This window comes from Cyprinus carpio, chromosome A7 (genome assembly GCF_018340385.1).
Source record: "Cyprinus carpio isolate SPL01 chromosome A7, ASM1834038v1, whole genome shotgun sequence".
Lineage (NCBI taxonomy): Eukaryota > Metazoa > Chordata > Actinopteri > Cypriniformes > Cyprinidae > Cyprinus > Cyprinus carpio.
Genome location: NC_056578.1, coordinates 16,210,621 through 16,237,535, shown reverse-complemented (window position 1 = coordinate 16,237,535; position 26,915 = coordinate 16,210,621). Strand labels below are relative to the sequence as shown.

At 40.0% G+C, this 26,915-nt stretch overlaps 1 protein-coding gene across 30 annotated transcripts in view; it reads right to left on the bottom strand.

Annotated features, from left to right (window-relative positions):
• The window catches only part of LOC109066226 (transcription factor SOX-6-like), a 150,932-nt gene that overhangs the window by 34,978 nt on the left and 89,039 nt on the right, over positions 1-26,915 (bottom strand). For 28 of the 30 annotated variants that reach the window (XM_042759950.1, XM_042759952.1, XM_042759965.1 and 25 more), the window contains 3 exons: positions 26,314-26,382; positions 8,362-8,485; positions 3,043-3,122 (listed from right to left, as the gene is read on the bottom strand). In XM_042759950.1, the coding sequence (XP_042615884.1) occupies positions 3,043-3,122; positions 8,362-8,485; positions 26,314-26,382 (273 nt within the window). The remainder of the gene's footprint in view (positions 1-3,042; positions 3,123-8,361; positions 8,486-26,313; positions 26,383-26,915) is intronic. The other 2 variants (XM_042759941.1, XM_042759961.1) reach the window with 1 other exon arrangement.

Sequence of the window (26,915 nt, the reverse complement as noted above, 5' to 3'; positions counted from 1 at the left end):
TATTAAATATATATACACACACAGTAAATTAATTTGCATGTATTTTGAAACTGTGACAGAGTTTGACATTTAAAAGAAAGGCCAGCAGTCCTATTTGTGTTTGCTCCCTCTATTATACGCCACAGGGAAGACCCAGATATTCTTATTCATCCCATAATGCTTTATTTTAGGACTGCTTCAATCCAAAAGACTAAAAAAAAAAAAACAGGTCTCTCACAAGTTTATTTGAAATTTGTATAGAACTTGTGGCAAAACAATATACTGTACATCAAGGACAAGGCTTAAAGGAAATTGTTTTCCTCTAAGCAACTGATGTAAGGTGATCTTGTACGCTGGCAAATTAAACTGCAATTCAAACAGGCAAAAAGTCAAATTGAATTCTTTTGTAGAATTAGGATAATTCCTTTTAGACTGTCTGGCCATACGGCTACAATCCGACACAATTTCTGTCTGGAGGTGAGAGGTGTCACTTTTTATAGGGAAGCAACACCGGGGGATGGAGCCATTGTTTGGAGGCCGTGCCCAGCTCATCCTGATCCCTGAGAGAGTCTTAATGAAGAGAGGCACGCGGTCTGGGGAATAGTGTGAGCAGTTTTTCTCTGGTGACTTGTAGACGAGGGCCAATCTGTCAGGGACGCATTGAGTGAAATTACTTGCCGCGTTGGGACACAAGGTGACAAGCAGGCACGTGCATGTGCATGTCGCCAGTCGCAGAAAATCTACTGACAAGCAAATTACGCTCTCAGATCGCCTGGATGCTTTCATTTCAACTCCCCGGGACCTGAGGCCTTTTGTTAGCCTGCGGATGGGCCAGGGTGACGGGAAAGAGACAGGACAGAGAGCGAGAGAGAGAGACATTCCACAGCCAGCCCACTTACTGTTATGTCACTGTAAAATTGTGAGCGGTAGCATCGGCAACATTAAGACTGGCAGAGCGGCTGTCCCTCTTTCTGCATGACCGAGTGCAGCATTGTGGGAATTAATTCCTTTCCAATCAGAGCAATTTTTAAGGTTCATATATTTCCCCAGTCTAAACTGAGCAAATTAGGGAAAATTATACCTTGCCAGAATTGCTGACAAGTGGAAGATATTCTAATTAGACAGATGCGCCCAGCCAGTGGCACGGGGTGGGTGGGTCCACTGGCACAGGAAGTGGGGATCTCATAGGTGAGGTCACTCCCACCGAGTGGATCAGTGATGCATAAGCTGCGAGAGCTCAGTGATACTGCCATTACAGATAATCACCCAGACACAGCAGACAAATCCATACATACCTCTCATTAACACTGACCTAGTGCTGGCCCTCATTTATCTGACATATTTAGAAAGATCTGCTTTCTTTGATTTAAGACAGGAATCCAAAGCTAGTTATTTCTGCTCAAAAAAGGAAGAGAGACAAAAGCAGCCGCAGCTGCATGCTAGCACATACAAATCCTTCCACATCGCCCTTCCTCACTTAATTACAACCTCATCTGCATCCATCTGTTGTCAAAAGAATGTATTGCCTGCACTTTTGTCCTGAAAGTGAACTTTTGCGTGCAATTTCTCTCTTAGCCAGACAGACAAAACGTGAGCACTGACAGCATTATCATCGCACTCGGAATGAGATTCATCTCCTCTATCTCCGTCCTGATCATTTTTAATCATTTCCATGATGATAGGAGCTCAATTGCGGTGGAAAGGGTATGTTTGACTTACTGGGCTTTCTTAGACTGAAGGGTACAGAGAGTAAATACCAATCTGCTCGGCTAAATCTGCGGCAGACAGACAAACTTCAATTAATGGGAATGCACCTCATTTGTGTTTACTGTATTTTCTAAAGGTCAGCCAAGTCGTGGACTCAGAGGCTTGCTCTAAGCCCATTCCCAGGGTTAAATCTATTATCACGATGAATGGCTGAGAGGTCCCGGTGCCTCCTGATATATGACTATCCCAGACTCAAACTGACCCATCAGAAATGCTATTAATAGCCGGGATTTTCAATCAGTTTTTGCTCACAAGCTCACTCCCTGTTTAGCTCATTCTTACAAGCACATGCATATTCTACAAATGCTCTTTAACATGAATAGATGCATTCCACACCTTCAACACAGATGACTGTTCTCCCCAAAGTCGCATGCTATAGCAAAGGACTTTCCAGCTCCATCTGCAAGCATTGTTCCAACTTGCCAAGGCTCATTAATGCTGAGAGCGATAAGCTCCGAAGGACAAATTGTGCACATGTATCAGCAAGAAGAAAAGATACGAAACGCTCTCCTATCCTCTCTCCCCCGCACGTCCTCCTCACTCCGCTCTCAGCTTTGTTTTGTAACATTCCCAGCTATCAGAGAGCTTAAAGTCTAATTGCTATCAACCGCTTACCACTGTTGTTGACAAAACAACAACTGTCTATGAATAAAAAAAGCACAAAAAAATTAAATAAATAAATAAATGAATCCGCTATGTGGCTGCAAGCTCTATCGCCTTGTGCTCTCATTCATTTGATCCTCCAGTCCTTGCTCAAAGAAATTAGGTGCACTTAAAGTTTGAAAGCACAACTCTTTTTCTTCTAATTTTAGTAAACAGGAAGGACTAACGGCATTGTGTCTTTGTGTCTGACAAAGAAAACAAGGCAAAAGTTAAGATTAAATGAAACTATTAAAATGACAAGCATGATGAGATAAACCGTAATTAAGATATGAATAATATTTAAGCACATAGAGATAGCATCTGAGACTGAGAAATGCTCCCAAAGCAGCCTGGAGGGTCTTGCAAAACTCTTCCCTCAAAGTTACTCCGAATGGCGTTAACAGAGAAAGCAATTAAGGTAAGAGGGGCCCTTGAAATAACCTTCATCGACACAACACCCGGTTCCCATACATAGGCGTCAGGGCTGCCCTGTAAAAACAGGCTATATTGCAGATGGAAGGTGTTAAGCTTGTAGGGGTGGACCGGTGTGTGAGTGATTTAGCTCTAACTTGTTATTTAGCATACAGCTGGTTTGCTCACATGGTGCTGAGGGCTTGGCCCACTGCCCGTAAATTCTTTTGTGACTGTACATACCTGGAGTTGAAGAGGGTTGAGTCCTGACGCGGCAGCAGCTGCCATTGTGGATGGAATGAACTGCACCGGGTAGTTATCACCTGTCGGAGAAAGCAGGAGGGGGAGATAGTGAACAATGAACAGGTTGAGACAATGAGCGGCCCAACGGCAGGCCAGACAAGTGCCAACACAGTTCCTGTGGGCCTGCCTACACCCAGCCTCGGCACTCAGCCCAAACATCTGCACTCACAAAAGAGTCAGCTGGCCAGTTCAGAGCGGGATTTACACAGGAACGTCTCTCTTTCTCTCACATTCGGGCTTTCTTCCTTTTTTATCTTTGCCCACACTTGCACAGTCCTTTCTGATTTGGCTGTGCATTGTGCTCAAGGTGATGCCATTTTATGTTATTGTTCGCAAGTATCTACGATTTGTATCATGTTCTGTGTGAGGCTTGCCTAGTCATACTATTGTTCTACATGCCATTATGTGTTTTACAATTTGATCTGGCACAATAAAATATGTGTGTGAAAGAGAGATACGGTGCTGACGCCAACTTCAACAGGTTTTAACAAGATCAGTTTTCTGAACTAAATGCAGCTTGAAAGACATTTTCATCATGAGATCAAACACACCCAATAGAATCAATCAATACAATAGTGCAAACAGAAAACACAATAGGAATCAGATGAAAAACAACAGGTTTGAACAAACCCCCCCCTGGAAATATAGCTCTGGAAACCTTATACAGATAATTGAGTGCTTCTGAAAGTGTGTGAGATGTGTTTTGTGCTGTGGTTGGTGTATATAACACTGTCTCTGGCTCAGGGAGCAGAGGTTTGACTGAAGCGTACCAATGGAAGGGGAATTGGCCCTCTTTCAGCCCCCACTTTTGCCTGTCACTTCTTCTCACAAACATATGGAGATATTAAGCCACAAGCATGGGGGTAAACACATATATCCTCCCTCTTTTAACCCTCCTTACTCACTTTGCAATCTGACTGACCACAGCACATTGTGATGCAGCCAGGAAATTCAATCCCAGCCTGTGGCAGAGGTGAATAAAGAACACAACTAAACTGATTTCAAATAGTGCAATGAGAGTGGTAGAGGGGGTTATTATCATCCAAGGCTCTCTCTCTCTCTGTGCTTATGGTGATATGTTATGTGAGCCATGGGCAGGTCAGGTGCCAGCCGAAAACACTAGGCCAAGGCTAATGGGCTGGGGGCTGGGTGGGCAGCCAGTGTCTCAAGTAGATGTGGTCGGCTGCCAGCTTTCTCTATGTCAGTATGTGAAAAAGTGAATGTAGTTTAAAAGGCAAATCTGCCTGTCTCCAGCCAGTGGATGCCATTGAGGCTCCAGTGACACTACTGCCCAATAGGGTTGTTTCTCCAAGCCTGCTAAGCTTATTATCAGCCCACCTTGGAGCCCAATAGTGGGCTCTCTCACATCTGATTCAGCATACTGTGCCATAAGCAATGTTAATGATAGTGATATATATATAAAAAAAAATTTCAATCAAGGAAAATTAGATACTTTAGACATGATGAAATATTGACTACATTTAAAGGATATTATCATCAAAAGACAAAACAATGACTAAAACAAAACTGACCAAAAGCTATTATCATGTAGCAGGGCCTGCCAAAGTAACCAACAGTGACTGAGGAGCTATGCTGCTAGCTCACAAAACTCAGTCCAGAAAACCCAAGCCAGAGCATCCACTTCAACATGTAATTCTGTCTGATAGCATCACTTTATTCGAGGTACCTCATCAAGGCAAGCTTTGCTAAGACTTCAAGCAGGAAGGGGCAGACCTCCTAAGCTCTGATCACAATACTCCACTGTCTTCTTTTCTTTAAGAAAGGGCCAGGCAGGCTGCTGAATAATGCTTAAAGTGCTTTATCTTAAAGCATTGCTAGAGAGCCTCATAGTGTATTCTGTTTCAGCCAGGTATCATGCTGCAAATCGAGGCTAATTTGGACTGCCAACTTGGAACAGGGCCTATTTAAGTGGAAGGACCCGAGGGTCTTGCACAGGGCGCCACTACTGCTGACGCGGGCCGGTGCTCCATAAGAAGCGAGGGCTGCAAGGCTAATGAAAAGGTGGAGGAGAGTGGGGAAGAACGGCTGGCGGAGTGCTCCTTCTGCAACCTCTTCACTTCTACTCCACCTGATGCCAAGAGCCAAGCATGTGGAACATTCAAGACAAGTGGGGCTCTCTTTGAAATCTATGGTTTTGTTAAAGGACTCAGTGTCTATCATGCGCAGGAGCCTTCTTTCAGTCCAAGACTGAAGGCTCTTTTTTATGAAAAAATAAAAATAAAATTAAAAATTTTGGTCAGAGCTGTGGACTGAACAGATGCTCAGAAAATGTAAGAACTGTTGGCCATGTCTCGTTCCTCTTTCTCTTAACCAAGCTTTTCCTTTCATTAAAAGGCAAAATAAAAAGGCAATCAATTAATCAATCAATAAAAGGCAAAAAATAAAATAAAATAAAATACAATAAATTAACAGTGAGTGTCAATGATCTATAGCAAGGTTATGGAAAATTTAGAACTGAAATTCATAAGTGTAAATCTGAGTTGAATTGGCTGTGCTGAACTGGAATTTTTCCAAATGAAATGAATTTACTGAATTGTAATCTATCTATCTTTGGCTTAAATCCTTCCATTAGCTTTTCCTCGTTAAAAACGAGCTATATTCATTTCCTTGAGTTTCGGTTCATTTTAATTATACGGTCAAATTTGAAATGCAATTGAAAAATGAATTCTCAATTCAATTCTGAATAGGGCACAACCCTGACAAACATCAGCTCAAAACTGGTATCATCAATTGCTAATGTAGTGTATCAATGTCTAAACTCTGTGACATGAACGTGCCCCAGGCGAGTTTCTGTACAATCACTGGCTGTCAGTGTTCTCGCCGGCGGGGGTATCGAGAGCTCATTGGCTCCCAAGGGCCATGAACATCCACGATCAGCAATACCTATGTGTTCATGTCTGCATGGGGGGGATCAGCACTATCTTCCACAAGTCTATTTGAGTAAAGAATGACCTGAGTCTTCTCTTTATACCAAGCCCAAGCCATTGAGCACAGTGTGTGAGAAAGGGGATCTCTGCTGGTTCACTGCAGGCTTAGGGCCATCAGCATTGGGCCTTGACTGCTTGTACTGAGCCTGGCCGCGCTGCCCCATGCTGGGCAGTACAAACAGCAATGAGTCCTGTCGCATTATCCATGGCAATAAGTCGAATCATACACACTAATAGCAATAAGATATGTCCTAAACTTTCTCCAATATGCTGTTTTGCAAATTATGAATAATGCAAGTGCTTTACACACGCCAAGGATTCTATTACAGCTGCTGTTATTTGTACTAAAACGCTTTCCATGTCAAACAGATTAAAAAATCAAACTGGGGAAAAGAAAGCCCTCAGGCTCTTTGTTCAACCTGTCATGCCTTTGTAGTTCTAAAATAGCTGACTTTATGTTCCATCATTTACCTTTTTAGTTAATTTATTAGCTGCTCTACCACACCCTGTAATAATCTAACTCTCACCTGCTGATTTCTTAAGCTTTCCTCCCTCTTATCAGTCTCTCTGTCTAGCTCGCTTTCTCCTTTCTTGCATATTTTTCTTTTGATGAGGTGCTGACAACAAACATGGTTTCTCAAGGCATACTTTGAAGACAAAAGGAAAGCTTTTTTTTAATGAGCTGCGCTGATCATGAATTTTTTCTTCAATAATTCTCATTCAACTCATTAAAATTTTTGTCTTCTTAACCTATGTTCCTTTTCATTTCCTACAGGTCTACTAACACAACTCAGCTGCTACACTGAAAAATCCTTACATGATTTTTATTTTTCTCAACAGTCCTCTGTGGTAAAGAAAAGAGGGGAAAATAGGGGGGAAATGATAGAAGGCTGGAAATTTAACTAAGTGCTACTGATCCCTTGGGAGGCAGGAATATACTTTTATCGGTTTAATTACAGAAACTGAGACTGGCACATCCCTAAACCTCAGAACAATGGCTGGATATGAGAGTGAGGGATACTGGCAGTGAGTCAGCCCTGCATGTTGTAGCAATTTCCTACAAATTTGTTTTTGAATTTACAGTGCTTGCGTGAGGAGCAGTTCACTTTTTCACAAAAGGAGAAAAAAGGCGTGCCAGGACAAGTATGATGGCTGCTTCACCAAAGGCCCTTCGGTTCCAAAAAAGAAAATGTGCACCACTATGGGTCACCTTTTATTTTCTCAAGAAACAGAAATAATTAGGGATAGTGATAAATAGCTTGTTTAGTATCACCTATTGGCTTTTAGTATCTAGAGATCAGTGCCAATGACACATCCCTGACAAAGGTGACAGTTCTAAATGTGAATAATATATATATATATATATATATATATATATATATATATATATATATATAGTATATAATAACTTATTATACACGGACATGGAGAGTAGTATATTAGTATTGTGTTCTCAGCAGATTTATGGCCCATGAAGTTGAAACCCTTTCATGCTGACGGGGTTTATATTCCAGCCCTCATTCACGCCATCCATTGTTCTGAAGGCTCGAAACGCCTTGAACTCTGCCAAAACAGGCTGATGCATTTCACAGTGTTCAGAATTAATTGCCTTGACAAGGAGGGCTTGATGTTCTACTCTCTGAATCCAAAGGGGTGGGCTCTTTAAAAACAATGTGATGATTTGGTCAGGGAAATCAAGCGATGATAAAATATGTACTGTGGAAGTTGTGAGGAGGTAAAGAAAGCCTAAAAGTGGCCTGTATTTTCCCCTGAGCTAAAGTGAAGAATGGTGAAACAGAAAAAAAATACCACAGATAAAAGAACAAAAGTCAGGCAGGAAAGAACTTGTTAACATTTCTTGTCTCCCCTTAAAAACACAGTTGTTGGACAATAGTGTTTATCATCCATGTTATATATATATATATATATATATATATATATATATATATATATATATATATATATATATATATATATATATATATATATATATATACAGTATATATAAAGATGACATTTTGAAAAATGTATGTGTTATTATTGTCCATACAGTGAAACTATTTGGTGTCCAATTAAAAAAAATAAAGAAATAATATTAATAATTATTTAAAATGATTATTTAGAAAAATATTGATTTAATATAAATGTATTAATATTAATATTTAAATATAAATGTTACATTTTGGTATGTGAATATCTACAGGTGTATCTGATTGTTAGGATAACTTTCAGAAATTCAGACAAACCTTTTATCCTAAGTGTACAAAGAGCAACAGGAATTAACTCAAAGAGCTGAAGTGTGTTCTCTTACCTGGCTTATAGGACATGCCTGGGGGGAAGAGGAAGCCCTGCTGGGCTGCCGCAGCTGCTGCCAGAGTGCGCTGGTCGTGTGGAAAAATGGGGATCATGAGTGGAGGCATGTGACCCTGGACCTGCTGAACACAGAGAGAGAGGAGATCACACAGGAGCCTAACACAGTCTGACAAGACTGCTCATATTCTGACCCCGATCCACTTCACACACTCTCACCAAATACCTGCACTTAATGCCCACCAATCACACATCAGAGCTTCAAAGAGGCCATCACACGCACATAAATTCTCATTTGATGGAATGATGGAACAAGTGTTTTTATTCTCATTTGTATCACAAACGCCCAATTTAGCATGTTAAGGTTGTTTGAGTAATATCTACATATGTTACTAGATAGAAACAGAGATGTAAGGAAGACATTCCTAATAAAATTTAATCATGAGACTGACAGAAAATGTGGATCCTCTCAAAAATACGGCTCTTGTCTCTTGTTCTTGGAAGGTCATTTATATACATGATAAATGCCCAAGGGAGACTGGAAATTTACAGCACCTGTTTTCAGCTGTGAAAAAGATGGAATGAGCCCAAAAGCTTGTGCATTTCTGATATTTCATGTATAACGTCAACACCTGGCATCGTGTGTGGTGCCTTTCAAATGCTCTCAACCATATTCATCTTCATTCCTGCCTTATTGCAAAATAGAGAGAAAGTTAATGGTGTGCATAAGGATAACATTAGCTCTGTGTAAGAGTAAAAACAGACACGCTGAACTAGAGACAAAGAAAAAGCGAGTCTGTGTGTATTTAGGGATCTGAGCGGCTTCCCATCGAAGTTTGAAAACACATGTTTGCGGAGTGTTGGCCGGATCCAATCTTGCTGTCTTTCTCTGCTTCCTGCCTGTGGGTGATAGGCTGCAGCACCGCTACCGTTGGCCAGGGCAGAGTTAATGCAGGCGAGCCGGCTCACCTCTGGGGAACCCAACTGGAGAACGGGTTAATAAAGGTGCCGCCCCCCCCAAAATAAACACATTATAGAATGTTTCTCCATTCATCGCTCTTTAGAAATCAGCCTGCAATAAAAACCGGTCTGGACGCAATTACTACTGAAGCATTGGGGCATGAAATCAACCTGCTCTGAGAAACCACTTTCTGCTCCGCATTTCTAGCTGAGGTCTGCGTGATCTCCGTCTTTTTAATGCCGCTTTCGCCTTTCAAGCGCCTAATGTTAGAGTTCAGTAGGGCTTGTTCCCCAGGTGCTAAACAAGTGTTCAGGTCCACTTCAATGATTTGGACTAAGTGAGTTCTCCTAAGCAAAAATAAATAGAAAAAAAAAATCCTGCACTTTTCTGTTTACAGAGGTTTGCACTTTAAAAAGTGCATCTACAGAGTTGAGACTACCGAAATGAAAGAACTGCGTGCGTATTTTACAGATGTGACAAATAAATGATGAATGAGAGAGATCAGAGGGCTCTTTAACATGACCTCATGGATGTGTTTGTGGAATTGGTTTATTTGCATGTGAGGTGAATCAAAATGTAAGTGGATTGAGAGGGGCTATTACATAGAAAACAGATAAAAAGATAAACAGATGAAAAGATAAAAATGTCTGCGACGTCACTAACTACAGTCCTATACTACCTCAGATTAATTTAAGTGCTTTAGAAAAATGGCTCTGACCATATAAATTGTTCTCCTTCAGAGGGCCACTAAGGTCAGACACATACATAATTGCCATTAGCCTTATTCACATTACCCTTGCAAAACGAATCAGTCGAAAGCCGCAGTATTACACAGAACAGCTGCTTTTAAAGTGGAACCAAAACACAACTGTTCCTTAACATGTCATTTCGCATATTTCTGCACCAAACCTCACAAGCACAATGACAGAAACTCCGGGTCTGCCATGCCTTATCCCATCTGTTCCTAAACTATATCATCAATGTCTTATTTAATTCAAATCTAAATCATTTAAGACGACCTAGAATTAGACATCATTTGAAACAAACAAATTTTTCGAACAACGCTAATAATAACTCTGCTAATCAAACAGACTCCCCTAATGCTGTTTCAAAAGGCACAAACAGCAAGAGAAAGAAAAAGGGAAGGTACAAACAGATAACTTGCCCTGAGTTTGAGAGGTCCTGATTTGCAGTAATGAGGCCTTTACATTAAAGTTTAATTTACACACGCCACATCTGTGAGTGGCAAATCAAATAAACGTCCTTAAAGTGGGGACTAATAGTGAAGGTTAGCTTTCAAGCCTGTCAATTAACGTACACCGGTGGAGCTGAGCAGACAAAGCAGATAAAGATTTAAAGATGATCACTGAATGGAATTAAGTGCCTGCACTTAGACAGTTGGATAAATTGCATATTGCATTCTGCATTGAAGCTCGCTTATTATATGCGTCAGTCTCTCTAAATCACTGGATCTATCCGTCTCTCTGTGTCTTTACATACACAGCATGCGTGCTTCCATGCATGCTTACACAAGAGAACATTTATACCAAACTAACAGTAATAGAACTATAATAGAACCAAACTAAAAATCAGTAATAGATTTATTACTACTACTACTACTATTATTATTATAAAATGTACATAAAATATAAAATTATAACCATGATAAACTAATAAAAAATATTAGTTACTATTAATATAAAAGTATTATTTAATTATTTTTATTATTCTCATTAATATTAATTGAATATTATTTAATTATTTTTCCTAGAAATGTGAATATATTTGATTTTTTTTTTGTTTTTTTAATTTCTCATATTTATAGATACATATAGATACATATATTTGTATTACAGCTAAAATTAGAAATAATTATATTTGTATTATTTAATTAATTTATTATATTTATGAATTAATAAATTGATTTAAATGACTTAAAACATAGCTATAACTTGAAAGAAACAAATAAAAAACAAGGCAATTCTCAAGCAAATTAATGATAATATACACACACCTGCTCATATACAATATACACACAGACTGATGCTGCCCTGCCACCATAAACAACTAAACTTCACTTTGCATTGTACCTCATAAAGCAGTCTGGTTCACATAAATGTATCTACTGCATTGTAAACTGGATACTCTATAGTAGTTGATCCATTTCTACTGCCACATATATGTATTTTCACCCGTTTGTGCATCTGTGCCCTGATATTTTGTCCCTCCCCCGTCAGTGTGCCAGGCGGCTGGCTGCCTGCCTGCAGCATTAGTATTGCCAGTCAGATCTTCAAGAGTGTGAAAGAATGAAGTGGAGCAGATGTGAGGAGGAAAGCTCAGGCCTCTGGAAGCTCTGAACCTCATAAACTCACCTCATTGTAGGCTTGCCTCCTATCTGCCCTTTGTCTATCAAATCCTTAGAACGAGAGGATGGGATAATGCCATTTCTTGCCATCTGCCCCAAAGCTTCATTAAAGATACATGAACGAGCCCCATCTTATGAGGAACAGGTGCTATTGTTTGTCCCCGAAGACCTGCTGTGGCGAGGATGTAACTCGCGGTACTTGAGGAAGAGCATCTGTAGCAATCAGTCAGGCTGTGTAGCTGGCAGCCTCTTTCTCTCTTCACGCAGCCGACCGGTTCATGGGGGTGTACAGACACACACAGAGATAGAGAGGCCTCTTCACCTTCAATGTCTCGCATATTTCATCAGTTCAGTGCAGCTGATGAAGTCTGTGGTGATACACAGCACAATCTGTCTCTCTGTCGGAGATACACGCATCACCCGGCCGTGTCTTCACTACGGTCCCCTGCTCTTAGATCAGGCATTCATTTACCCTCCAATAAGAACACAGGCCATTTCGGGAAGCTTTGAAACTGTAGCTTGTCAACAAGCTTATAATTTAAAGTAATTCAATTACAGTTAATCTACAATTCTACAAACATCTATCAGAATATGGCACACTACCCTTAAGTTACACTGAAGAAAATTTGGTGAGCAAACCATTTTCACTTTTCTAGTAAATTTCAAAATTAATTACCAAACAAATTTTAATAAATAAATAAAATAAAACAAAAATAACACTTGAAATTTTGAAGTAGAAAGACTGTAAAACGTAACCCAATGATGTCTGTTTTATTTCTGACTTTACAAAACCATTTTTCAGTGTATTAAAAGATGATTAAATGATTTGAATTTTAATATTTAAGAGATATGGCTTTCCTTTTGTAAAAAGCAAAAAAGTAGCTGGCACAAAACAATGAAAACCTCATCAGGGTGAAAGCTCATAAGGGAAAAAAAGCTAAACAAAAAAACTAAAACAAATATTTGACAAAATTATTTGCAAATAATATTAACATTTGACTAAATATTACTTCTAAATATAATATGAAATTTTAAATAATATTACAGTAATAAATACATTATTTTCTGTATGTCAATACTAAAAAGAAAACAGAAAAGACATACGACCTTTCATCTGCACAAGAAAATTAGGCTTCAGTGTTGATTTTGGGGACTGAAGTTGATTTTTTTTTTAAGTGTTTCAAATAAATTTCATTTAATTTAATAAACAAATTAATTTACTAGAATGAACAGGATGGCATGAGAAACGAAATATGTTGGATTAATACTTGCACATATAATACTGTGAAAAAATTATGTTTTGCCATCATACACTGGGGAAAAAGCAGCTCATTGCTGGAAATGCTACTCTGTTTTGAAAACAGCTGTGCTACAATCACGCTACTGATCACTAATTCCCAACACTGAACGCAGAGTTGTCAGCACTGGGCTGTTTAAACACACAATGTGCGCTCCCTGTAGGTTGAATTACCGAAATAAAAGGAGGAGGGGGGAAACCCCTGAAGTAAATAGGGAGCTATAGATTAATCAATGTTGTTAGTGGAAATGTTGACATCAGCACTTAGCTTCAGTAATGGTTTACAGCAGCAACTAATCCTAAGGTCAGAAAGCCCAGCCTATCCGAGGAGCTGCACTGTACGTGATTACTGTTAGAATAGGATGCTGTGTGCTTCTAATCCAGCAGGTACAGTAATATGTTTATGCCCTCCTGCAGTGGCCTATGCAGCTGTAAATGTGGATTTGCTGCCATATCCTGACCCAGGCTGTCACACAAGCTTGTGTAAAATTGAGATGTACAAGTCATTACCATGCTCAATAGGGCCCCTGTCAGCACCCATGCTCCTTGCTGTCTTTTAAAGGGTCCCGTTGGGCTCAGGAGACGTGCCCCCCTAAACCTGTCCCCAACTCCCTTTAAAATGAAAATAGAGATTGATCTTCAAGGAACACCACTCTGGGATTCCTTCCCTGTTTAAAAGGAAAAGAGGGGGAGTTGTTTTAACATGTCCAAAATGCTTTTCAGTGTTGACGAGGTAAGACAGAGATAGGCAGGGGTGGCTAACTTCTCTTCTTTAAAATTTTTTTGGAAGCAGCCAGAGAGCTTCCGGAGCCCTAGGTTAAGCATTAAGCGTCAACCACCCTATTTTAAAAGCCGAAGGTAAGGCCGTACCAACTTTCACACTCCAAATTTGGAGCCATTCCCCTTGGATATTACCGTTTATCGTTAAAAGTCTTAAAGAAAGGCTTTAACATGGGAGTGTTTTAAATTTAGCAGGAGTGAAAACAGCTTTCACTGTTACTGTAAGTACCGATACGTCACACGCTCTTGCCCTCGCTTGATGCTGCCAGAGCCAAAATGACAGAAAGAAAACCACCTTAGGGGATCCATTTTAAAGCAAAGTGATTCTAGAGGACCTGGCAACCGTATTCAATCCGCACGGCGAGCCCCGACAGCGCAAACTTCACACCCGCTACTTTGTGAACACACTCAGCGAGCGCTTTCTGGAAACTCACCAGCAAAGACAGAGCGGGAGAGAAAGAGAGAGAGAGTGAGAGCTCTTTGCTGAATGAAACCACTTCTGCGCTCTGGAGTCTGCACATTATTCTGTTCTGAAGAGGTCAATTTTTTAAACAATCCCATAGATCCCCAAGTACATATTACTCCCACGTCATGGGTCATTTATCAGTTAACCGCACTCCTCCAGCACACGGCGGCTGCAGCTTTGAGCTCTAATCCCATACACACACACACACACACATAAACCCATGCTCACTGGGCTGTTATCAAAGCGCAAGATATTCTGCTCGGCCGCGCTTCAGCCCCTGATGACAATCGGACCGTGTGGATCGATAGGACTGAGTAGGACTTTGATCCCCGCTCTTTCTGTCAGCAAAGGGCCGAAATTAAGACCAGGTCTCCACCTTGGTGTCACAGACTAAACGCATTGTTCTCCTCTCTCTGCTCTGTTAGCGAGGAGTTCTACAGGAGGCCCTCATCAGCCACACAGATACAGGACCGGGAATAAAGAGGCTTTGTGCGGCAGCTGTGGCTTTGACCTGGACTGACCCGCCTCCATCAATCCACTAGCCCACAGACTCAAAGTCTTATCGGTCGATGAGCACCGTGTTTTCTTGCTTTCATTCATACTTTTGTTCTTCGTGTGTGTTTTTTAAACAGGTAAAAGATAAACATTCCTGATACTGGAACAGGACAACTAGCAAACAGTGTGTTCATCTGTATTTGTATGCATGTTACGCCACCTCAGACAAAAGTCTCTAAGTTGACAGAGGACAAATGTATTCTGAGGACTCAGAGCATGTGTGCATGTGTTTGTGCTGAGCGGGGCAAGGTGCACAGAAATCAGACACTGGCCCATGCTCGGCTCGTCAGGAGAAATAACCAATAGATGACTTCTTGTTCTGCTAATTCCTTACACAGTCGGACAAGCCCTCTTGGAAATGAGCCATTCCAATATGTCTATATTAAGTCCGGGGCTGTTAAAAGCAGAACGGCCCATTCCTCCCCCACCCTTCGCCTTCCACAAAAAAACCATGCATACACATTTCAAACCTGTATGGCTTTCTTTCTTGTGCAGAACACACATGCATGAAAAAAAAAAGATATTCTAAAGACTTCTGTCCTTATAATGACAATCACTAGAGTCTAAAACAACACTGGACTTTGATTAAACAGAAAAAATACATTTTTCAAAATATTTTATTTTTTTATTCATACAGGTTTGGAATGACATAAGAGAATAAATGATGGTAGAATTTTCAATTTGGAATTAACTACCCCTTTTAAACGCCTTGTTCTGCAATACTGTACCTGTATTTTTTTTAATCATTACAATATACTGATGGTAATTTATGAATAATCAAATGAGCGTGCTTAATATTACAAGGGGAGAAGTGAGGCTCATGCTGGGTTGCTGAAATTAGCAAATTAGTTCAGTACAAAGATGTGGGGGGAAAAGGCTATTCCCTTAAGAACACCAGCAAAATGTGATCAGTGTGTGTTCAACAGAAATGTGTTCTTAAGGCAAATTCTTGTTGAGCCTCTAAGAACCTAAAATGTAATTTAAGTCTGTAAATATTTCAAGCAATTAGGGTTGTATTGCATATAAAATATCAAAGACGAGCCTAAGGCTTTAGTGGTTTCTGAGCTCAGCACTGCTGTGGCATAGTGCACACAGATATCACATCCACCTCTCTCTCACTACTCATTTAATTTCCTCACCGTATGCTTTACTCAGGGTTACCTCCTCTAGGATGGCACGATTAACATGGGACTTAGTTTACACAATGACAGAAAAAAGAGATTGGGGGAAAGAAATAAAAAAGGGGAGAGTGAGAAGAAAAAATATTTTTTCTCTCAGGGTCTGGTCATAAAATTAAAAAGGTTTGCAGTGAACTGGCTAAACCCGAGGGGACTGGCTCAAACAGCATGGGTAATGAGGGGAGAAAAGGACAGACATAAACAAACCCACAAATGAGTCTGAGGCCAACATCATTATCCCACATATACATCCCACATCTATGAAAACCAGCACCGGCACAATACAAAATACACCCCAGACCCTTTCAGACCATGATGGTGTAGGGCAGCTGAACAGGGAAAAAAAAGCAATAGCCTAGTGTTATATACCTTTATGCTTTCATTCATGTAATGTTCTTTTTTTCTTTTCTTTCTTTTTTATTTACTTTCTGGTCACTTTTGAATTATGCATGATGTATTTAAAGAGCAATATTTATTTTTATGCTCGGTCAAAGCTTTCAAATATATAATTAAAAAGCCTAATATAAAAGAGAAATAGTTTACTTAATAAAAAAAAAAAAAAAAAAAAAAAAAAAAAATATATATATATATATATATATATTCTTGGAGGAATATACAGTTATATTATTGGTAATTTTGTAAAAAGTTTGTGTCTTTAGCAGGAGAATGGCAGCAATATTTTCATGAAACAAACATTAAAATTAAAAATAAAACATATATTATATATTAATAACACATGCATTCATATATTTATTAATAATGTTAACGTAAAAATAGCAGTAAAAAATCTCCTTTAAGTTATTTATTTTACAGTGTTCCATGTTAGTGATATTTAGCATTGTTTTCTCCCCATCAGAACAGACCTGCGACCCATTTTTGGGTCAAGACCCACCAGTTTAAAACTGAAAGTCTAGGGTCAGACCACCCATTAACTAAAAATGGCATTGTCCAGTGAGTGAGTCCATGAAGAGGGATAGATAAAGAGAGAGAGAGAGAGAAAGAGAGAGAGGAGCATTTCTCCTTCTTCCTGTCATCTGTGTGGAGACTAAGCCACTGTCTTCACTCTACCCTTCCAGCAGCTGGCCCAGAGAACAACAGAGAGCGCTCTGTTGTCCAGCAGAAAGCTGACATTGTTACGGTCGAGACTTTATTGCAGGCACATGAGAGTGTTGAGACTTTAAAACACGCTCAAATGTCATGTGCACACCCAGTGATGGAGAAGAATAATTATGAAAAAGAGAGACAGGGAGAAATGGAGAGCGATAGAAGGACAACAACAATTTAGTGTGTATGAAAAACGGACGAAAGACAAAACGGCCCATTCATTGTATTCCTTCGGGAATGCTTGGACCCTCCTCTGCCCCATCTGAAACACAAAGCGGCCTTTTTTTGTGCTGCGATGCGCGGGGCTGAATGCTTTGCTTTGCCACCCTAGCCCTAAGAAAACATGGGCCCCCTTTCTAAACTGCCGGCTGGCCGCACACAGTAGAGGCTATTAATGCCTTGCCTTCTTTCCCCCTGTGTGTGTGCCCACTGCGGAGGCTGAGGACCACGTTAAAAAGCCAATGCAAAGACAAAACAGTTTGCTCAACATTAACTGGGAAAACACTGGGCCAGGCAGGAGGGAAGAGGAAACTAAGTCAACATCACACTGGAGGATGTGTTCTCCACCAACTGATATTTTTTCCCTTGCAGGGCCTTGGTACAATGAGAGCTAAGTATAGGTCCGTCGTGCATGGTCTGGAAGGGCTTGTGGTGTGGCGGCGAGTGACAGGTGCATTCTGATGAAATTCAGAGGCCGATTCTGGCTGGACAGCGCCTGCTTTATGCCACCCTTGACCGGGTTTGGAATCAACAGACCAGTCTCATAGATCATGAATCAGCCGCTGATTTTTATGATGCTCATTTAAGATGAGATGCAAAGATGCAAAATGCCTTTGGTTTTCTTACTTTGAGTTTAACACCAATGTCAATGTCATTCTGCAAAGTACACAGTAACCAATACAAGACAAATTCAGGTCTGCATCTTGTATTTTTTTTTCCTATTCCTCATAACCTTTTTAAAGAGAATTCTGTTATTATTTACTCACCCTCATGCCATTCCAAACTTTCTTCTGAGGAACACACAAAAGCAATATTTGAAAAATTATCTGTTTTAGTCCATATAATGAAAATCAGTGGGGTCCAAAAACACACTGGAAAACACTGACTTGTAAATACAAAAAGAGACATTTTTCAAAACATCTTCTTTTATGTTCCACACAAGAAAGAAAGTCGTACAGGTTTAGAACAACACTGAACCATCCAATTTAAGCCACAAGACCTTTCCTATTAATTGTGAAAAAGCATACAAGATGTTATGCAGTTAATGTTAAAATCAGCTTGTGTTTGTCTACTTTTTCCAAGAACTAAGCAGTCACTTGTAATGATCACATATGGAACTACACAAGTATGTCTTTGGGTTGTGCTCTCTTACCACATACTGGAAACATGTTCTTTAGTCTGAACAATTGCACAAATGAATGAAACACTATTTATATTCTTAATATCTGAAACAGTTTGAAGTGCAATTAAGCATTCTACCTTCGCCCATCCATTAGCTTAACATCAAAAGCATCATGGCCCGCTGGTGAGGATGTAACTATTAGCCCCGTTTTTATGCGTCATTAAGTTTTAAAACGGGCCTACAGAAGCTTTATTGTTTGAACCACACATGACTTTATTTAACGTCAGCGTTTCTCCTGCTTCATGACAAGAAGTCACATTTCATAACTAATTAAATTGATCCCCCTCACCCCCTCCAACCAAGCACACTAAATGGAATTATTTGTATCCAAGTGTCAATATATTAAATCAAAGGGGGCTAATGAGTCGGGTCACCACTTTCTTTTATCTCCACTCTTGCATGGTGGGCTCTTCATCAGCTAACAGTCTTCGCTAAATGGAGGATGAGCGCGTTTCAGGCTCCGCCGCACTGGGCCCAAGCCAAGAGGATGTGATGAGACCGTTACAGCCCTCACCCTGGTAGAATCAGAAGCTAGCATACTCCACATCATAAAGAGAAGGGCATTAGTGTGCAGAGATGTAAACACATGCTCGCACTCATTTCCTTCCTTATTACAATCCATTTGCCTGGCAGACAATGCTAATTGGAAACATTCTTTTTTAGCATAGCGTGTTTTCAGCACTGTCTCTGCATAAATGAGACTTTAGCATGAGAGATCACAAGGGTGCTGGGAGACAACCAAAACCATCTAACAAGAGGCAAATTAGGAGCATTATCTTTGTTCAATTAGACACCCCTTTATTTATCTAAAAAAGCCAAGCTGAATTATTCACCATTATATGGCGCCTGGTGCATTTGAGGGAGCCTAATGAAATATTGGATTTAATTGTTGTTCATTGAATTAAAAAGGCAAACCAAATGGCTCTAGGCTAAAAACAAAGCTATGGTAATTAGCTTCATGTGCAGCGGCTAAATAATGTTGATTGTAATATGACTGAGAGGAGATGAAACTGGTGTATAGTAACTGGATTACAATTCTCTTAACAGGGATTCTGTTGAGCCAGAGGGAAATAGAAAATATGTTAACAGGACACAGTCTATTTTAATATATGACCTTCTCCTTAAATAACAAAAACAAAGCATGTATTTAGTCTGGATCCCTCATATTAATAAGTGACTCTAAAGGAGCTAAACTAAAGAAAAAAGAACTGAACATATCCCAAAAAAGAAAAAAAGAGACACATTTTCTTCTCTCTGAAAAAGACATTACGAATGAGTTCCTCAAAGTCCTGTGTGTTTAATTAGGAGGCTCTGTTCTGTTCTGACAGGGTTTCTTTTTGTTCAACTTCCCCTGTGAATTCTGTCACCGCTCTGCAAAATAGTGAGAGGAGAGACCTGGACACCATTATGCAACTTCTCAGAACAGACTGCTATTATTTTTTCCATTCCTGTTTGTGTACTTTGAAATGCCAAAAGATGACGAGAACGGCTTTTCAACCTGTGTAGACTTTCATACAAACTGTCGAGATTCTTGAGTGTGCATCAAGTTTTATAATCAAATACTACTATTACACAAGAATTCAGAATGATTTACGATTAAATTAGTTTGTCCTGGGCAACAGAGCTGGACATGTGTGTTTTGTGTTTGAGATCTGGATCTGATTAACCCTTTAGCCTGGCCTCCTCTCCCACTGATAAACATGGCTATAAGGGCAAACTCACAGTGGCCTGGAGAAACGGCACACATATGAGAGATCTCTCTCTCTCTCTCTCACACACACACACAGACATTTGTCTATCAATCCACAGGAACAAAGGAATATCCTGAAGTCCCACTCTTCTACCAGCCTCTCAGACTGTTCACAACACACACAAACACACTCGCACATTGTGTCTATCATCTGCACAGGTCGTCTTTAGTCTGTCTGGCTTCACTATGCTGGTGGTTAGCTGTGTATAATTAAAAAGAATCTTTAATCTGGTGGCTGTATGCAGCTATTATCAGTTAACCCTTAGAGGCTCCCTGCTGCTCCCCCACACCATTTAAAACCACATGTGAGGGAACCTTTCCTGCTTTGAAGTGAATGTTGACAACAGCTTCTGCTTTAGCTGTAATAGTGCCACTGAGCTGGAATGCAGATCTTATAGTGCTCAAAAAAACAAAAAAATAAACTGAACTGAAAAATTTAGAATTAATCTACAATCTCCATTTAAACGTAGCGGCTGATAAATAAATACATAATAATAAAAAGGCTAGAATTATTTCAGATGGCATCTGTCAGCATGCTGATATTGAAGAGAATGTACAAAACACAACATAGTAAGAGTGAGTGATTATTGAGATAATAAACAGGCCTGCTTGGAATGTGTGCCCGCAAAACAAAAAACTCAAACACAAATATCTGCATACAAAAATTCTGTCTCTCTTCTTTTCATTTATTTTTTTCTCATTATACCTGCATACTGAAAAAAGTTCCATTCCTTTTTGTGAGCTCTGAAATACCAAAGGACAAGGAATGGCTACTCAACCTGTGAAGATTTAATTTGTTTTTCTCATTATATTAGTATATTGAAAAAGTTTTGAAAAAAGTATGTGAAAAAAAACAACAACATTAAAATGAAATAAGTATAAGCAAAACTTCAGCTACGCAGGGTTTTTTTCCCTCTTTATTTCTTTTTCTCTATCTTAAACTCCTATTAGTATATATAAGGGCTGTGAATCTTTGGGTAGACAGCGATTCGATTTGATACACGATTCATAGGTTTTCGATTCGATTCAATTATGACTTTTGCAAATTTAGAACAATTCGATTTGATTCGATTCACAATTAAATTCGATTCGATTCGATTATAACGATTCGATTCTGCATTCTTATTATTATTTTCATATTATTATTATTATTATTATTATTATTTTTTACAAGGAATTCTTTACTTATTTATTACTTTGAATTTGCTATAAGAAATCAAATACACTGCGGGACAATAATCAATCATTTGTAATCTATCATTTTTTCCTAATGGCAATTTTATGGTTGTTTTATATACAACAAACAATTATTGAAAAACTACAGAAAAGTGAAACTACTTCACTTTAACATTACTGGCCACAAGTCCTAATGAGAGATCACACATCAGCTGCTCAAAAAATGTGTCAGTGAGATGAACGGAGCGCAAGCGCAATCCTGTGACAGTCTCGGGTGGTAAATAGTTTTGTGAGTGTATGAGGTGTTAGTGGCGAGAGTGTTGTTGAGGGTTTTGATTAATTAGTGCTTTTAGTGTTTTGATGTGTATATATTTTAAAAGCATTGAATCACTATAGAAATCGCAATTCATTCGATTCTTAGCGTTTTAAATCGATTACTGTCCGAAATTGGCGATTCACGATTCAAAAATCATGTTTCAAGATTGATGCATAGTCAGGGTTTGTAATCAATGTGAATGCGTGTGAACGGGTGAATCGTTACACCCCTAATATATATATATATATATATATGGGGGGGCAGGAAAAGGTTTACTGATTCCGTCTAGGAATGAGAAAATGGATGAGAAGTGGCGCTTGCCAGAAGAGGGTGAGAGATGAAGAGCAAGAGATCTGTGTGATCCAGCCAGTGCTGGCAGGAGAAAGAGGGGAGAGGAGGGACGGGTGGGAGGAAGAGAGGGGGGAGGACAGCGGAAGACAGCCACGTGGAGGTTTCTCTCAGTAGAGTAGCAAGAGGAAGCGGAGCCCTGGGGTTAGATAAGTAGAACCAGGCCTGCACAATGACAGAGTGTTTGAACCGGCGGTCTGCTTTAAAACACAGGAAGCGACCGTCGGCACAACAATGGCCTTACACGGACAAACAGCATCTCTGTCCATTGACAAACAGAACTCAGTGGAGCTCTTTCTCTCTCTGTCTCTTGTAGCCGCGGAGTGTGAGGAGGGAGAATGAGATCGGAGCCATTAAACTCTTACTGTGATATGAGAGACAGCATATGAGCATCATAATGGGATTCTCATAGAGAAAGAGTTGTTTAATCTCAACGGGAATTTTTTCTCAAACACACCGTAACCTCACCTCTACTCAGTATCTAAAGTTCACGCTGACCATTGAGGGAATCATTCTTCTCTTGATGCTTGAGCATGTGTGTCTACAATAAAATGAGCTGCCTCCACCTGTGTGTTCTCCTCCCTGCATCAACTCAGCTCACATCGTACCAGCCCCAGAGTGCAGGAATGCCTGGAACCAAGCCAAGTCTGCGCAAGAGATCATCCGTCAACCCAGTCCAGATCATCCCTGAGTCCAGCCTGGGAATTTACAGCTGCCGTCACAAAACACAGCCCAGAGAGAGACAATAGCACCTAATACACATGCACACATGTACAGGCCTTTGAAATCCCAACTGAGCATGCAGCTGTAATCATAAGTATTAAGTGTAAGAGACATATGAGCTTGGAGGACAAAGAACAGTCTCTCCTGACAACCTCTTGGACAAAGAAAGTCTTTTTGTGCTCTAGATTCACATACACAGACATATTTCATCATTATGGGGAGCTCAGGCAAAGCTAAGACAAGGAAATTTAAAAGGCAAAGGGATTGATCACATATCAGTATCATTACATTGATCATAAACTTTTTTTATATATATATATTTACATAACATTATTATTGTATTTTTATTGTATTTTTTATTAATATTTCTTGGGCTAAAAACATTTATTTACAGAAAATTAAAGCATCCATTTTCTCTCCATTTAATCTCATATCAATGACTTGAGATAATAAAGATTCTCACATACTTTTTTTTTCAGTATTACAGGAAGCCATCCACAATTACAGCTGAATGTAATGGCATGAGGGCGAGTAAAACAGTGAGTGGAACTGTCAAGGAGACTGGCTTTTTGTAAACAGGTCAGCGGAAAACGAATCACTTGGCTTGATTAATACCAATTCAAAGAACAACCAACACAGGCTTGCCTTCCTGTTGGAGGCGGTGGCTTTTAGGCCTACATGGTCTTATTTGTGCGGCTTTACTTGTCTTACATAAGTAACACATTTTCTCTTTCAGATCAAGATTTACTTCGACATTTGTTTTTAATTGTTCCTAAGCCTCTCCTTCAATCTCTGATGGCGCTTTTAAGTTTGTGCTTGAGTCACATAACAGTAATCTGGTCCCTGGACGGAATTAGTTGCCATATGAAATTTCTCAACAAGAGGCTTTTGGCTAAAGGAATAAATAAGAAGTAAAACCTTGAGCTTGAAGTTTGGATAAGCCTCTAACGCTATAATCTAAACATCTGTTATCTTTAAAACAAGTGACACTGTAATTCCCGAAAAGACAAAGACTCAATCTCTACATCTCTCTGAATTCTTTGTACAGAATGTGATGAAACAGAGAGAAGGGCAATTTAAAAGTGCTTTGATTTGGGCAAAGCAGAGTGCCAAACTCCGGAGAAAACCAGAACTGATTTTCCAAGCCAACGCTGTATTGGGTTACAGGCCCATTGGTTTTATTTGGACCCCATTCAGTCCCGTTTACAGAATCCAGTGATGTGATCAAGTAACATCATCAATAAATGTCTAAAACGCTGGTTACCATGTGAGCCAAAACAGTAGCGCTTTGATGGGGAAGCTGGCTCTTTAAACCACGCACACACTCCACGCTAACAGCGGGGAAACCCAATCCTTGCATGCTGTTTTACCACACAACTTTTACGTCTTCTACATGAAGGCTGAAGAGCTTGTTTGGAGTACTAATTAACTCAAAAGCTGTTGTATATTAAGAGCACTGGGCATTTTTTGTTGAGCTAGCTCTAATGAAAACAGAGTGCCAGGGAACTGCATTAGCAGGCCGCCTCCTCTCGCTTCCCAATGCATCCTTCTCGTCTTCCGACTTCTTCTTTATGACAAGCTGTGGCCTCTGGAGACGGAAGTTAAATGGGTCACATAGGGACGCAATGGTAATGATTCATATGGAAACGAAGTCAGAGAAGATAAAGCATGATAAGAGAGTACACATCCTAAGCCTGACTTTCTTAGTGTCTCTGTTTTTGGTGATGTTCTGGTATAAACATCTGTGATTACAGTGTAACAGCCATTAAAAGCAGCAGATGGAGATTGTCTGTTCTGTTATAAGCTTCGACAAGAAAAGAGGGATCAGGACTCCATAAACTACAGTTGAGATATTTTTCAAAAAGTCTTCAATGTCACATGATCCTTCAGAAATCATAATATGCTGATTTGATGCGAGAGAAATATTTCTTATTTTTACTGATGTTGATAACAGATTGTCCTGCTTAATATTTCTTTGAAAACTGTGATACTTTTTTCAGGTATGATGGTCTTTGATTAACAGCATTTATAGTATGCACAGAAGCAGCACAGTGGCTAGTTCTGCGGGCTCTTCAACAGTGCGCGCCTTTAACAGATTGGCCGTTCTCCTGTGAAGAAGTGCACTTGAAAGAGGTTTTACTGCCGAGCTATAAATCTGTCATGCTTTGGGCTATGTAAATAAGACAGTGGTTTGTTTTTACCTGACACATCTAAGCAAAGAGAGAAAGAAAGGCTGATGGTTAACCTCACAATGATAGGTAGAGCGCTGAGAAGTAAACTGGCCTGGATTCCTTTCTGAGGGCCTCAAGCTCAGGGGCTTTGAAGTGGAAGTCAACACAGAGAAAGATATGAGACATGAAATAGAGAGTGAAAAGTGAGGACTGAGAAGTAAAGAATGAAACGAACGTCTATAAAATGTGAGAGAAGACCAGCTGACATAATGGTGTATTGGGTGTGAATCTGGAAGAGAAAAGAGGAGTGTTGAACATTGTACCTGTCTCCAATGAATGTGCAAAAGCAAGTGAGGAAAAAAAGAAGGGAAGGAAGAAAGTGTGTCTAGGCACAGGCTGCTCTTATTGCCCTTGGCTTTTATGTGTGTATGGTGTGTGTAAAAGACCTTGACCACTGACCAGCTTGTGTACATCCACGTCTCCGACTGGGTGGTCCGCTAACCTTCCTTGATGGAGCACCACATACCACACAAGCCAGTGGCTCTCTCAGTTACAAACACTCATTCTTATGCTGCATCTTTTCCTCGTCTTTCTTCACATACATCAAACATATTTATGGTGCTCTTGTAAGCATTCTCTTTATTCTCCCTCCTTTCCATTTTTTCATTTCACATAATTGCTTAACGGAGAGGGAAAAAAAGCGCAATCCACTTTGTGGCGAGAAAACAAATTTGGGTGACCACGGTGTGTACTTTGCAACTAATCCAATTCAATTATTTTTAAGCAAAGAGCAAACTTTCAATGAGCCTATTCTTGAAGCACACTTATAAAGAGAGACCTTCAAAAGATCACTCAAACTGACATAATGCAAGCGGCAAATATTTGCAAAAGTCAAGTTTTATGCAATTTGCATGTCAACAAGGTATGTTTACAGGATCGTTGGCCGCAATGGAGTTAAGCAAATGAACATGAAGTGATTTTTCCAGTATCGGACAATAGGAAACAGGGCTAACACTAGCGCCTGTGCTATTTTTCCAAAGCCGCTGCCACGTCACCGCGCTGGGACGGTGTAATTTCAGAGGCATTTATCACCGGCTTTCATGTCTCAAACCCTTAGGGCACTTTTCCACAAAACATGCAAACAGGCACCACTTGGTGTCATTAAGCTTTCTCTCATTTCTGTTTTTTTCCCTTCCTTCATTAATTAGGGAGTGATAATTAATCTACCCATCTATAGCCCCTTTCCGAATTACCATTGGCCAATTATCCTGATTGGTGACAGTTGTAATGTGACTGATGATAGTTGTAAAAACAAAATAGCGTTTTTTGACACAACGAAGACTTGAAAGTCGAGTACTGACCTGGATCTGCTGCTGGAGGAGATTGATTTTGTGCTGTTGCTGCAGAAGTTGCTGCTGTTGTCTGGCAATCTGCGAAATCAAAATGATTTGTTTAGTTGAATATCACTAGAAACCTTTAACTTAAAACATTAAAGAATGCAAGTCTATGGGAGAGCAATTCGAGTTATTGTACTATGCATTTATACAGACAGATAATATATGCAATCAGAGCTTGTGGGTAACATCTCTCGTCCACCAATTGAACCTAATGACTGTAATCAGAGGACTGCTAATGTGTATTATACCCAGCTCCAGGCCTGGCTGGGGCGATGCGCTGCGGGGTGAAAGACTGGCATGTTTGTGCAACCTAGGAGTGGTCGGGTCTGCCCAAGGGTGGGCTCTCGACGTTAAGCGCATCGCATCCTCCCTCTCTCTCAATTTCTCCCAGCCCCTGCAGACTCCCCCCGTTCCTCCTCCTCAGTTAGCCTGACAGCCTAGGTTTAAGTGTCATTTAATTTTCATTTTCAAATATAATTACAAAGTGTTCACTGTAAGATATCACCCGTCTGCAAATGTGTCAGGATTAATTTGTGCTGGCTTCTTCACTAGTGTCAACAGTTAAT